We start from the raw sequence: 15,777 nt of genomic DNA on the forward strand, positions 1-15,777 counted from the left end.
GGAGATAACTTCATTGAAACCAGCGGCGTCAGGTGTGTAATCTCCTAGCCACCCCTCTCCACACAGTGGGGAAACCTTAAGGGCCCCTCCCAGCAATCCCGTGAGCATGATAGCCAGACGGAGGGAATTAGGAGTAGTGTGGGAATCGCGGCGCGGAACTCCCAGCTACCGCTCCCACCAGTGCTGACAACTGAGGTCTCTTGCACCAGCTACTGGGGGCGTGGCTACTGGAGGGCAAGCAAATTCGCTGGGGGTTCTCAGCCCCAAGCTCTACAAACTTAGGGTCTGAGGGAGGCAAACAGGGAGAGTGTGCCCAGGAGTTCATGAAAACAGGGCTCCCAGAGCAGCAGACCTGGCGTGTAGCCAGTATTGTGGTGAGCGTCACAGGTGAGCGGGGCCTGGCTTGAGGAAACACAAGAGAAGGCCCTAGACACTCAGGATTGGAGACCTGCCCAGTCTGGGAGGAAGAGCTGCTGCACAGTGATTGGTTCCCACCTATTGAGAGGAGAAGCTTGGCCCAGTGGGCACAGCTCCACCTACTGGAAGAGAAGTTAATCGAACTCTATGACTGCATTTATTATTATTATTATTTTTTTTAAATTTGGGTTTTTTTCATTTTTTTTGTTGTTGTTCTTTAACTTTTTTAATGTTTTTAATTTTTTTTAAATTTTAAAATTTTATTATTATTATTTTTTTAAATTTTAATTTTCTTTTTTTATCATTATTATTTGAAAAAAATTTTTTTCTTTCTTTATTTTCTATTTTTTCTTTTGTCTTTTCATTTCTTTTCAATTTTCTTATTCCCCCTTCCTTGAATTCTACCTGCCTACTCTCATTCTCTTTAGTGACTTCTTCCCTTCCCTTCTAATATCTTTCCTCCCAAGCATCACATAAATTTATAAGAGTAAACAGTAACTCAGCAGTCAAACAGAACAAGAAGTAACATGAGCAGCATAAAAAAGCAAGGAAGAAAAGGAGTACAAACAATGAAGGACAGCCTAAATATTCAGGAGGACATAGAGTCATCAGAAAAATGGTCATATAAAGAACTCAAGGAATACCTTAGACAGATGGAATGGAACCTTAAAGAGGATACGAGACAGCAAATCCAAACAGTGAAAGAACACATTGAAAATGAATTACATAAACAGATAAAAGAAGAAGTTAAGCATCTTTATCAGGAGATAGAGATTATTAAAAAATCAAACAATAATTCTAGAAATGAAGGAAACGATAAACTAAATTAAAAACTCAATTGAGAGTATCACTAACAGAGTGGAGCAAGTAGAAGCCAGAACGTCAGATAATGAAGACAAAATATATCATCTTGAAAAGAGTCTAGCCAACTCAGAAAGGCTGGTAAAAAATCACGAGAAAAACATCCAAGAGATATGGGATAACATAAAAAAACCAAACTTACGAGTCATCGGGATAGAGGAAAGGTACAGAGATTCAAACCAAGGGAATGAGTAATCTGCTGAATGAAATAATTACAGAAAACTTTCCAGAAATAAAAAAGGAAATGGATATACAAATTGTAGATGCATACAGGACACCAAGCACACAAAATCACAGTAGAGCAATGCCAAGATACATTGTTATGAAGATAGCCAATATACAGAACAAAGAGAAAATATTAAAAGCTACAAGAGAAAGGAGGCAGATTACATTCAGGGGTAAACCAATAAGGTTAACAAAGGATTTTTCACCACAGATGCTGAAAGCGAGAAGATCCTGGAACAACGTATTTCAAACACTGAAAGACAATGGATGCCGACCAAGAATTCTGTATCCAGCAAAATTAAGCTTCAGGTATGACAACAAAATAAAAATCTTTCATGATAAACAAAAGCTAAAAGAATTTGCAGCCAGAAAACCAGCATTGCAAAGCGTCTTGAGCAAAACACTACACGAGGAAGAAATGAAAAACAACAACCAAAACCATCAGTGGGAAGTGCCTCAGTAATGACAGAGGGCGGGGGGGAAAGCTAATCATGGAGAAACAAACTAAATTAAAAAAAAAGATAAATAATCAAACATGGCTGGCAGTACAAACCATATATCAATAGTAACTCTAAATGTTAATGGCTTAAACTCTCCAATAAAGCGACATAGGCTGGTAACATGGATTAAAAAAACAAATACAACAATATGTTGCCTCCAGGAGACACATCTGATTGGAAAAGACATACACAGGCTGAAGGTGAAAGGTTGGGAAAAAATATACCACGCACATGGTCCTCGTAAGCAAGCAGGGGTGGCCATCCTCATGTCGAATAAAATCAACTTCAAGACTAAGTTAATCAAAAGGGATAAGGAAGGACATTATATACTGTTAAAAGGAACCATTCACCAACAAGACATAACAATTATCAATATTTATGCACCAAATAATGGTGCTGCAACGTTCATAAAACAAATTCTCCTCAAGTTCAAGAATCAAATAGACCACAACACAATAATTATGGGTGACTTCAACAAACCTCTCTCTCACCATTGGACAGATCCTCCAAACAAAAGTTGAATAAAGAAACTATAGAACTCAATATCACAATCAATAACCTAGACTTAACTGACATATATAGAATATATCAACCATCATCAAGTGGATATACTTTTTTCTCAGCAGCACATGTATGCTTCTCAAAAATAGACCATATATTATGCCACAGGGCAACCCTCAGTAAATATAAAGGGGTGGAGATAATACCATGCATTTTATCTGATCATAATGGAATGAAACTGGAAATCAATGATAAAAGAAGGAAGGAAAAATCGTACATCACATGGAAAATGAACAATATGTTACTGAATGATCAATGGGTTACAGAAGACATAAAGGAGGAAATAAAAAAATTCTTAGAGATAAATGACAATACAGACACAACATATCGGAATCTATGGGACACAATGAAAATAGTTTTAAGAGGGAAATTCATCGCCTGGAGGTCATTCCTCAAAAAAAGGAAAAGTCAACAAATAAATGAGCTCACACTTCATCTCAAAGCCCTATAAAAGGAAGAGCAAAACAACAGCAAATGTAGCAGAAGGCAAGAAATAATTAAAATCAGAGCGGAAATCAACGAAATTGAAACAAAAGAAACTATTGAAAAAATTAACAAAACTAAAAGTTGGTTCTTCGAAAAAATAAATAAGATCGACAGGCCCTTAGCCATGCTAACGAAGAGAAGAGAGAGAACTCAAATTACTAACATACAGGATGAAAAAGGCAATATCACAACAGATGCTACAGAAATACAGAAGACAATTAGAAATTATTTTGAAAACCTATATTCCAATAAAATAGAAGATAGTGAAGACATCGATAAATTTCTTAAGTCATATGATTTGCCCAGACTAAGCCAGGAGGATACACACAATTTAAACAGACCAATATCAATGGATGAAATAGAAGAAGCAATCAAAAGACTACCAACCAAGAAAAGCCCAGGACCAGATGGGTATACAGCGGAGTTTTACAAAACCTTTAAAGAAGAATTAATACCAATATTTTTCAAATTATTTCAGGAAATAGAAAAAGAGGGAGCTCTGCCAAATTCATTCTATGAGGCCAACATCACCCTGATTCCGAAACCAGACAAAGACACCTCAAAGAAAGAAAACTACAGACCAATATCTCTGATGAACCTAGATGCAAAAATCCTCAAAAAAATTCTGGCGAATCGGATACAAAGGCACATCAAAAAAAATTGTGCACCATTATCAAGTAGGATTTATCCCTGGGATGCAAGGATGGTTCAATATACGGAAATCAATAAATATTATTCACCACATCAATAGACTTAAAGATAAGAACCATATGATCATCTGGATAGATGCAGAAAAAGCATTCGACAAAGTACAGCATCCCTTTATGTTTAAAACATTAGAAAAACTAGGGATAACAGGAACTTTCCTCGACATTGTAAAAGCTATCTATGCTAAGCCTTAGGCTAGCATCATTCTGAATGGAGAAAAATTGAAGGCATTCCCTCTAAAATCTGGAACAAGACAGGGATGCCCTCTATCACCACTTCTGTTCAACATAGTTCTCGAAACACTGGCCAGAGCAATTAGACGAAAGAAATTAAAGGCATAAAAATAGGAAAAGAAGAACTTAAATATCACTATTTGCAGATGACATGATTCTATACCCAGAAGACCCAAAAGGGTCTACAAAAAAACTATAGAACTAATAAATGAATTCAGCAAAGTGGCAGGATATAAAATCAACACGCATAAATCAAAGGCATTTCTGCATATCAGCGACAAAACTTCTGAAACAGAAATGAGGAAAAACACTCCATTCATAATATCCTCAAAAAAAAAAATACTTGGGAATCAAGCTAACAAAAGAGGTGAAAGATTTATACAATGAAAACTACAGAACTCTAAAAAGGGAAGTAGAAGAAGATCTTAAAAGATGGAAAACTATACCCTGTTCATGGATAGGCAGAACTAACATCATCAAAATGGCGATATTACCAAAAGCTCTCTATAGGTTTAATGCAATGCCAATCAAAATCCCAACAGCATTTCTTGTAGAAATAGATAAAGCAATTATGAAATTCATATGGAAAAATAAAAGACCCAGAATAGCAAAAGCAATTCTAAGCAGGAAGTGTGAATTAGGCGGTATAGCGATACCAGATTTCAAACTATATTACAGAGCAATAGTAACAAAAACAGCATGGTACTGGTACCAAAACAGGCGGGTGGACCAATGGTACAGAATAGAGGACACAGAGACTAATCCACAAAGCTACAACTATCTTATATTTGATAAAGGAGCTAAAAGCATGCAATGGAGGAAGGATAGCATCTTTAACAAATGGTGCTGGGAAAACTGGAAATCCATATGCAACAAAATGAAACTGAATCCCCTTCTCTCGCCATGCACAAAAGTTAACTCAAAGTGGATCAAGGAGCTTGATATCAAATCAGAGACTCTGCGTCTGATAGAAGAAAAAGTTGGCTACGATCTACATACTGTGGGGTCGGGCTCCAAATTCCTTAATAGGACACCCATAGCACAAGAGTTAATAACAAGAATCAACAAATGGGACTTACTTAAACTAAAAAGTTTTTTCTCAGCAAGAGAAACAATAAGAGAGGTAAATAGGGAGCCTACATCCTGGGAACAAATTTTTACTCCTCACACTTCAGATAGAGCCCTAATATCCAGAGTATACAAAGAACTCAAAAAATAGATAAGATAACAAATAACCCAATCAACAAATGGGCCAAGGACCTGAACAGACACTTCTCAGAGGAGGACATACAATCAATCAACAAGTACATGAAAAAATGCTCACCATCTCTAGCAGTCAGAGAAATGCAAATCAAAACCACCCTAAGATACCATCTCACTCCAGTAAGATTGGCAGCCATTATGAAGTCAAACAACAACAAGTGCTGGCGAGGATGTGGAGAAAAGGGTACTCTTGTACATTGCTGGTGGGACTGCAAACTAGTGCGGCCAATTTGGAAAGCAGTATGGAGATTCCTGGGAAAGCTGGAAATGGAACCACCATTTGACCCAGCTATTGCCCTTCTCGGACTATTCCCTGAAGACCTTAAAAGAGCTTACTACAGGGATACTGCCACATCGATGTTCATAGCGGCACAATTCACAATTGCTAGACTGTGGAACCAACCCAGATGCCCTTCAATAGATGAATGGATAAAAAAATGTGGCATTTATACACAATGGAATATTACGCAGCACTAAAAAATGACAAAATCATGGAATTTGCAGGGAAATGGATGGCACTAGAGCAGATTATGCTTAGTGAAGCTAGCCAATCCCTAAAAAACAAATACCAAATGTCTTCTTTGATATAATGAGAACAACCAAGAACAGAGCAGGGAGGAAGAGCAGGAAGAAAAGATCAACATTAAACAGATACACTAGGTGGGAGGGAAAGGGAGAGAAAAGGGAAATTGCATGGTAATGGAGGGAGACCCTCATTGTTATACAAAATCACACATAAGAGGTTGCCAGGGGAACATGTAAATAAACAAGGAGAGAAATGAAATACAGTAGATGGGGTAGAGAGAGAAGATGGGAGGGGAGGGGGGATAGTAGAGGATAGGAAAGGTAGCAGAATACAACAGTTACTAATAGGGCATTGTGTAAAAATGTGGATGTGTAACAGATGTGATTCTGCAATCTGTATTTGGGGTAAAAATGGGAGTTCATAACCCACTTGAATCTAATGTATGAAATATGATATGTCAAGAGCTTTGTAATGTTTTGAACAACCAATAAAAATAAATAAATAAAAAAACAAACAAACAAAAAAGTCAGTTCAAAATATATTACATTCATGAAGCTTGTCTGACCATCTTAACCAACTGTTTGTTTCTTATTCATTAACTTCAAATAAATATTTTTTATTCATTAAAAAAAAGAACTCTGAGTTTATTGTTTTTATCAAAACATGTAAAAATTCACCTTTCTCATCTGCTGGGTCTACATTAGTCCTCTTGAGACTGTGATATGGGTCACTGAGGTTCTGTTCATTTTGTCAGTTTTCTTTCTCAGCTTCATATTAGACAGTTTTTATTTCTATGTCTTCAAGTTCATTTTTTTTATTCTGCAGTGTCTCATCTCCTCCTAATTCCAAAAGTGACTTTCTTTTTCATTCAGCATATTATATTTTTCCCTCTAGAGGTTCCCTTTTGTTCTTTCTATATCTTCTATTTCTCTCATTTAGTTCACGTCTTTCTTTAAATCCACAGACATATTTACAATCTTCATAATACCTGTTTCAAGTTCCTTGTCTGCTAGTTCTACCACATCTGTCCTTTCTGAGTCTGCTTATACTGACTATTTTTTCTTGTGATAGGTTACATTCCAGACTCTCAACATGTGTTGTACTTTTAAAATAGGATGCTAAGTACTGATAACGTCAGGAGTTGAATGCTGGGTTTCTTGTCTTCTTTTAAAGTTTATTTTGACAAGTGGTTGAATTTTCTTGTACATTAGGTTGATTCCTTTCTAGACTTTAGAAACAGACTTGTTTCAAACTTTTTTTTTTTTTTTTTGGTACTGGTGATTGAACCCAGGGGTGCTTTGCCATTAAATCACATCCCCAGACTTTTTAAAATTTTTTATTTTGAAACAGGGTCTAGCTAAGTTGCTTAGGGCCTTGTGAAGTTGTTGAGGCTAGCCTGGAACTTGTGATCCTCCTGCCTCAGCCTTCTGAATCACTAGGATTGCTTAAAACATTTTATTGAAGTTTAACATAACAACATAAAAATTAACTCATCCATAATTTTAAAAATTATATCCAGCTTGAATTCTTCCCCATATAACTAGTACTCAGATCAAAAGCCAGCACATTACCAGCACCCCTAAAGCCCTCTCTTAAGTTTTCAAGGCTTGATTTTATGTATTGTTTGGGCAGAGATAAAATAACCTTTACTCTAGAGTTAATTTAGACCTATTATGAAGTCATACTCTCCCCAGTCTCTAGTGCTTATCCTCAGTGATCATCCAGGTCTCTATTCTGACTGGTCTGAACCTGAATGATTCCTAAGCCTGTGTGGACTCAGGGAATATAGTTCATTGTGTAGACTTTTTTTAAAAAAAATTTTTTTAAAGAGAGAGAGAGAGAGAGAGAGAGAGAGAGAGAGAGAATTTTAATATTTATTTTTTAGCTTTCGGCGGACAGAACATCTTTGTTTGTATGTGGTGTTGAGGATCGAACCCGGGCCTCACACATGCCAGGCGAGTGAGCCACCGCTTGAGCCACATCCCCAGCCCAATCATTGTGTAGACTTTGATCAGGAGTTTCATCCTCCATTTGGGCAGATTATTCAATAAGTCAGTCAATTCAGATTTCTGAAACTTTTCCTGTGATGTTGCTCCCCCCTGTCCAGTACTCTTTCTGACTCACAAACTCAGATTTTAACCTTCTAACTCAATAAAAGTGTTGTACTTTGCTGAGGATCGCCCTTCTGGTATCAGGTGTCTGGAAAATGCCTCAAGGAAGAAAGCCAGGGGAATGATAAGTCTCACATCACTTGTTTCCTCTCATTCTGTGATCACAGCTCTGAATGACCTGTTAACCAATCTGCCTGTCCAGAGTTTCAACAGTTAATAGTGGGAAGATTAATCCAGTTCCATCATGGCTAGCAGCAGAATCAAGACCTCTTTTAATAAAATTTCCAGCATGGATGCCATGTTTTGCAAGATTTCATCTATCAAAATAACCCAACCCATATGTGCTTTCCATCCTTCCAACTATCTATTCAATGGCTGCTAGATCTTTGGGAAACAGAGATTGGTTCATGTTCTCAAAAAGTAACAATTCAATGGGAAAGCCATTTTTTTTTCTGGCAAAAAGGAGAGATTGTAGGGTCAACTGTGGACATGCTGGTAATAGATCAGTGCGATTACACAAGGAATACAAAAGGCTTTGGGAAAAGATATGGTCAACATAGGTCTCTTTCCTTGCAGAGGTCAAGGAAAATTTTTAGCATAATGTTTAGAGAAAGTCTTGAAGAGTAACTGAGAGATTAATGGATGGGATAGGATATTTTGAACAAAAGAAACTGCATGAAAAGTATGAAGCTATGGAACAATACCTAAGTGTGGGAGAACTACTAATATAGGGTTAGAAGAAGGGAGGGGAGAGAGCTAAAACTATGAAAAAACAATCAAATAGAAACCCCAGGAGCATCACACCATGAAGTGGGGCTTTAAATGCTGTGCTTATCATCATTCACACCTGTACTTTGTTGTTAACTACCATCTAGAGTGACCACAGGATGGATATTTTGATTATATACGTCACATTGAATTCTTACAACCTTATGAAGAAATGAAGAGATCTTTAGTAATTTTGCCCCAAGTCACATGGCCAGGATTTAAACATAGGTCTGTGTGAGTCCAAAGTGAACAAAGCAAACTTGCCTTGAATCTATAGGTAGAGGGAAGTTTTGGAAGAATATTTTGTCTTTAAAAGTTTTTTTTTTCCCAGATCATTTTCATTGATGGAGCAATTTCAAGTTGGAGGGATATATAGTTTAATTTTTGTTTTTAGAAAAGTCACTCTGGTACACCTGGAAGGACTGGAGGGAGGAAGATGGGATTAGATGAACCAATTTGTAGGCTGCTGGCAATAGTGCAGGGGAGAAACAAGAGGGTACATCAGGTGGCATTTAGGAGGGATGGGAAAGAGGATGTGGACTAACAAAATGTTTAAGTTGTTCAATCCTTCAGCAGCTCTGGCAAAAAGGAGAGATTGTAGGGTCAACTGTGGACATGCTGATACACTGGAAGTAGCAGGTCCTGTGTCAAAGATGAGACAGAATCTCTCCTTTTGTAAAGTTCATGTAGCATTACAGAATCCAACTTATGAATTCCACTGAAATACAATAGGTGCCTTATGGACCACACATTCCCTTCCCATTACTATCTTGGGACCCCATGTGGGGAAACACTGCTGTAAAATATTCTCAATTCTCTTTCAAACCAGCTTGAAGTTAAGAAGCCCTATATGCCCAGGCTGAGACTATTAGGACCAGGAGGGTATTAGTGATCTACTAACTTGTCTGTAATTATCAACAACTATTTTATTAAAAAAATGCAGATACCATTTATTGACCACTGGCAACATATGAACACTGTACTAGGCATTGGGTGAACATTATAATTTACCACAATAATCCTAAGAGTACTCTTGGCACCTCTCCTGTAGAGGGGGAAGCAGAAGTGCTAAGATAGAAAATAACTTGCTTGAGTTCCTTTGCTTCCCTGAGAAAGCCTCAAAGATCACTTAAAAGGAATCTTAGAACCTGTCATCTTCAGGAAGATTCCATTAAACTCTCCCAAAGTTTGTTACTCTCTCTCCTGGGCCTTTCTGTGACTGATTTCTATTTCCCTTGTGGTCCCTGTTATGTTACACTGTGGTGTACATATAATTTACATGTCTGCTTTCCCTTACTGGAAGGTACTCTATGGAGTTCTGCCTTCTCTTTGCCTGTACAGGGTTAGAGTAATGCAGATGGAGTCAGTTGGAACACTGCATGGTTTCTGAGTTGACAGTCATCCTGTTCTGTGTCAGAGCCCTTGGCCATTATTTTGCAGCTGATATGCCTCCCAGTCAGTCACTTCCCACATTTCACTTGGCAGTTGCAAGGTCCCTGCTTGAGAGATCCATGCCTTACAGAGGAGCTTGACCAGGGAACGGGAACAGGGTAGGCTCTATGCACTCAAGAGTTGGGCTTGCATATTGGGAGTGGAGAAGAGACCTTCCTCAGAGTGGTGCAAAGAGTAAAGGAGAGGTCAGTGACAAGGACTTAGCACAGCACCTAGTGAACAACAGGTCAATGATAGTAGCCATTATTCAGTGATGCTGCAAAGGAAACATTTTTTTTTTTAATATAGCACACAAATAACATTCCATCCCCAAATCTCACAGGAAGGTAAAAGCAGAGAAGTCTGAAATCATTCATCAATACACAGTAATCCCTTAAGAAAAGCACAGTGCCACAGGGGCTCCTGACAGATGGAGCACCACCACCCACCATGTCAAACACTCCCAGACACAAACCCAGTCTGATCTGTTGCACAGGGCCAGCAACATGGGCTTCTTTCATTTTGGAAGCCAGAAGAATGTATGGATATTCTGGCACATGGAACCACAGGAACATGAAGACCACCCTTGCCTATGAGGCCAGATTCTTCCTTGGGTTGATTATGGGGTAGACAAGTCAACTTTCAAAGCTGCCACAGGAGCTGACGTGAGATACTAGTATGGCCAGATGTCAACTGGCAAATATGGCAGTCAGTCACTTTCAATTCTATAGAACCCACATAGGTTTGAATTACTGTACACTGTACACACTGAAAACCCTCCTACCCACCATCTGGGTGTTACTCAGAAGATGCTACCCTGCTCTCTAGAGATGGCAATGTGCTAGGGAAGTGTGGCATCCCTCCTTCCCAGGCTCCCACAGAAGAGAAGTTCCTCAGACTCTGGAATTACTTCACAGACTTTCAGATGAAAGTCATCAGAGCACAATAAAACTCAAAGAATAAACTACCTCACAACTTTCTACCCTGTTTCAGAGAAGACAGAGAAACAAACCACAGTTCTTAGGCCACAGGAAAACCACAGCTATCTTCTCTCCCTCCACACACTCTAAGTCATGTTCATTTCCATGGCACAAGCAAGCAGGAGTCAGATCTCAAGAGCGCATTACCCACCACATCATTTGGAAGGCTCTGGAGGTCATCAAAGGGAGTTTCCAGGGTGTTGGTATCCACATTCAGGATCACAACATCATCCAGGGCCATGTTTCTGACTTTCTGCAAATAAACAAAATCCAGAAGAGAAAGTCATTGAAATTCTACCAGGACACAGATATTCCCTCTTTGCTTCTCCAGGGAGGGGAGTAGAGAAAAAGGTGACATTTGACCAAAGCTTACTAGTACTCTGGCAGCCCATAAATGGTTTGCATTTGTTATTCATTTAACTCCTGTGAAAACTCTTGAGTTTGCATGTCATCCCCAGACCCAGGAGTGAAGCGAGTTTCACCCACCCTGAGTAACATGCCCCAGGTCTCACAGCTAAGAAGAGAAAGACTGTACCCTATCATTGTTTTCTCTGTGTATGTGCACATGCATGCACATGAGTGTACTTTTTTAAACATAAGCTGAAGACCTAAACCTCTGGCTCCAGGAATATACAAAGGGCTTTTAAGACACCCACATTCATTCCTTTCTTCTCATTTACCAAAAGCAACCTGCTCATCTCTCTTTCGGATTTCATCATTCTTGGGTAAAGAATATGGTATGTTCACATTTCTCTTGAACACTAAGTAGGAAGGTCACACTTTCAGTCTGGTTCCATTTTCCATAAAAACCCAGCTACTAATGGCTCTGGCCATGGGCCACTCATTTAGTGGTAGGATAAGGGAGACTCAGGACTTCTAGAAGAGGTACTTCTGCTTGGTGAAGGGAGGAAGGGATGACATGGAGCCCCTCATCTAGCAGCAACTATCTATAAACTGTGGTATTACATTGTGTGACCTGAGTTTTTATTGTTCAAATTCCACTGTTAATTCACTGCTAGAATCCATTTTCATCTTTCTCCTGCCTGCCCACCATCATTCAGTCCTCCTTCCCCATTTGTATCAAATTTGCTCCTCACAGGTTTTAAACTTCAGAACTATTGTCTATTTTATTTTGCCCAAAGTAGGAAGACCCTATCAGGTGTCATTCAAACTGGGACACTTGTGAACTTAGAAGAGTGCATATCATACCAGGGCAACAGGCAGAAGACGGGACATATGGTAACCCTATATGTAAGGGACTGATTTCATTATTAATTTCCTATCGAGTGCACCATATGACTGTCTAGGTATGCACTGCCCAGGAGATCTGGCCAGCAAGGCTGGGACTGAAGGAGCCAACCTGTGTGCATACCAAGGCCCTGGCTGGGGTGGAGGTGGGGAATGTGTTTAACACCAGACCCAGACATATGATGGTGTGAAAGCCCATTTGCTAATGCTCTGGAAATGACCAATTTAAAAGTACAAATAATTCTTATCAAGACTCCGCAAAGTGGATGTTGTTACCCTTATTGTTCATAACTCGAGGAAAATGAGTTCAGACAAATGAGGTAAGTAAGTGGTAGAAGGTAGCACTGCCTCCTCTGTAGCCCATGTTCCCTGCACCACACTATCCACCTCCTTGTCGCCAGATACCCTCAGTAAGATTGATCTCAGCCCTCATCCCTGAAGCCCTGGCACCCCTTTGCCTGCCTCCCCCCACTGGGCTCATCTGAAAAGCTTGCCACTGTGTGGCTAATAACCAGTGCCTAATGAAGTGATCCATGCTTAGTAAGTGCTGACATTGGCTGATATTTAAACTCCAGTCCCTAGGATAGCACTTGGTACCTAAATAAACATTCTGAGATTCTTCCTAGCAGGAGGGTGGAACCATGCTGGTCAGAAGCCTTCTAGGGTTGAAAAAATACTCCTGGGCAAGCCTTCCACTTAGGTCCAGAGCCTCTAACTCCATCTGACTCCTCTGGGCCACTGGGGCAGTCCACAAACCTACTGATCAACCTGAAAACATCTGCTAAGTCCTTACCACGTGCTGAGATCCACAGAGGATGGACAAGATGGCTAATCTGAGTTTATTCTCCCCACTAAACCTCAATATGCACATTAATTACTGCCCTATTTATAGGCCAATGGCCATCAAAAAATGAAGGGATTGATAATAATTCAATCACTGAATGTTGTACAGCACTTTTGTCTTACAAAGCATAATCCCTGTTTCATGGAGGAGAACATCAAGAGTCGGAGAGCTGTCCACAGCTCTTTAGCTGCCCACTCTGCCAGCAACTCAGCAGGTTGAAGGCCTTGCACTGCACCAGCAGGAAGTTAAATAAACAGCATGGACAACCATTTTTTCCACTATGTCACATTTTGGAGCTCATGAAGGATCACCACACAGATGCTTTCATTTCCACCAGTGACCTGGTAGTGAGATATCACCATTCCTATTTTCAAGATGAGAAACTGAGGCTCCAAGAAGTGCAACAGCTTGCCTAAGGCTGTGTGTCTAATTGGTTTCTTCATCTGAGAAGTTGGAAGAGCTATGACCTCTCCTTCTCTCACGTCCCCCTGGACTGTGTGAGAATTAGAGGTCAGGGACACACAGTGCAGAGCCATAGTACAGCTTATTATTTACCATTTAGCGGCTATTATTATTATTTAACACATACAATAGCTATAGACAGAAGAGCTGTAGTAGCATTGGCTTAAGGGCGGAAATGCTTCCATTCTCTTGGTGGTAACTATTTGCTTCTCATTTTGAAAGCTAAAGCACAGAAACTGAATCAGAGAGGCAGTTGAGGATGGCCAGGCCTCGAAGACTAAATGGAGACCCCTGTACCAAGAATCACCTATTTGCCTCATCTGACCTCCCAAACAGCCCCAAACAGAAGGGGGCAGGAGGCAATGACCACTGTAGAGAAGCATCAGGGGCTGAAAGGCCTTGTGAGTGGATGTTGATTCTGGACCAGAATCGGGCCTTGTTCCTCTGTCCCCAGAGGGGCCCCAGCAGCACAGACCAGCCCTTGTGGACTCTCCATGGCTAGGCTCGGGCAGGCTTTTGATTTCTTCCCACTCCTGGCTGGAGGACTTGCCGGCTAAGCTGTGTGGAGTGTTTACTTTTCCAACAATGGCAGCAGGCTGAAGAAGAGGAAAAAACCTGGCCCTTTCTTCAGATTTAGCAGGCCAGGGTCCCCTTAGTAACCGAAATGCCCCTAGCACCAGGCTCCAGGCAGGAGCTACAGTGGCACAGTTTCCTCTTGTAGGACAATGCTGCCCTCTTGGTGGCAAAGCCTCTCCAAAGGGGCTGGCATGGGTTCAAGGGCGTTCCTGAAGCTCAGTGTTCCCAAGGAAAGAATCAGAGGCTGGTTTGGCCGGATGGTGCCCTGTCCCTGAAAGACTCAAGGCAACTAGGAGAATGAAGAAAGGCAAGAAAAACTCACACTGGGGCTGTGAAGTGGGAAGTGCTGGAGGAGAAGGAAGCTGGATGATTACTTGGTGCCAGCTCACTTCATCTTAACCATGCTGTGAGGGAGATACTACCATGTCCCTGGTAAAGGTGAACAACTGGTAGCTCAGAGAGGCAAACAAACTGCCCAAAGCCCCATAGCCAGTGAGTGGCAGCAGAGCTGGCTTTAAGCATAGTCTTGACTCCAAAGTTTATTCCTCTCTGAAGAGATCCTAAATTCTCTGCTCAGGCTTCAGAATGAGTAGCTGTGAGGTGCATACAGTTATATGAATGCTCTCAGGATCTGTTTTCTCTTCTGCAAAATCTGGCCTGCCTTTTGTATCTGAAACATCATACATGCCTACTACAAAAAATGGGAAAGGTGTGCTGGGTGCAGTGGTGCAAACCTGCAGTCCCAGTTTCTCAAGAGGCCAAGGCAGGAGAAACACAAGTTCAAGGCCAGCCTGGGCAAGTTAGTGAGACCCTATCTCAAAAAACAACTTTTAAAAGGACTGGGCATGTAGCTCAGTGGTAGAGTGCTTTATGTAGCATTTGCTAGGCCCAGTACTGCAATTAAAAGAAGGCTGGAAGAAGGAGCGGTGTGAGGGGAGGGAAAGAAGATTTCAAAGAAAATTACCATTACCTTAGATCCTTCAATTGGATAACATATTTTGGTGTATTTCCTTCCATGCTCCTCCCTCCTTACTTTTAAAAACATAGGTTGAAATCATTCTTATTGCTCCTTTCTGATTTTCTCACTGATTGCAGTATAAGCAATGCTCCACTCCATTCAAAGCTTTGTGAAGATCATTACTAATTGCTACAGGGGGCTCCACTGCATGAAGACAAACTCAGCCAAGTCCCTTTGGTTGAATGTTATTTCCAGCTTTAAAGAAATTATTCTATATAATATTGTCATGAAATCTGTAGGATAAAGCTTTGTACTTCAGGATGGATTCCTAGAAGTGGAATTTAGTTTCCACTTCTTAAAAAGTGTCCCTCTCAAATTTGTCTTTGAGAGAGATATCTTTACTTCCAATTATTTTAAAGTCATTTTATCCACAGCTTGTGTTTCCTACTCTAAGTGAAGAAAAATCAGCAAAGACACGAGCAGATGTCAAAATAGTCCTCCAAAAATCCTACCCAATTAAAACACTTACTAGTACCGCAGCACACCGAGACAGCTCTCCGGTAGCTTGTCCCACCAACACATTCCCTCTCTTTTTAGTTACAACATATGCCAAAGCTCC

The 15,777-nt window shown here is 40.3% G+C and overlaps 1 protein-coding gene across 9 annotated transcripts in view; it reads right to left on the minus strand.

Annotated features, from left to right (window-relative positions):
• The window catches only part of Dennd1a (DENN domain containing 1A), a 523,854-nt gene that overhangs the window by 186,207 nt on the left and 321,870 nt on the right, over nucleotides 1-15,777 (minus strand). For all 9 annotated transcript variants that reach the window (XM_026386221.2, XM_026386225.2, XM_026386220.2 and 6 more), the window contains one exon: nucleotides 11,222-11,323. In XM_026386221.2, coding sequence (XP_026242006.1) covers nucleotides 11,222-11,323 — 102 coding nt within the window. The remainder of the gene's footprint in view (nucleotides 1-11,221; nucleotides 11,324-15,777) is intronic.

The sequence above is a fragment of the Urocitellus parryii genome, chromosome 4, assembly GCF_045843805.1.
Source record: "Urocitellus parryii isolate mUroPar1 chromosome 4, mUroPar1.hap1, whole genome shotgun sequence".
Classification (NCBI taxonomy): Eukaryota; Metazoa; Chordata; class Mammalia; order Rodentia; family Sciuridae; genus Urocitellus; species Urocitellus parryii.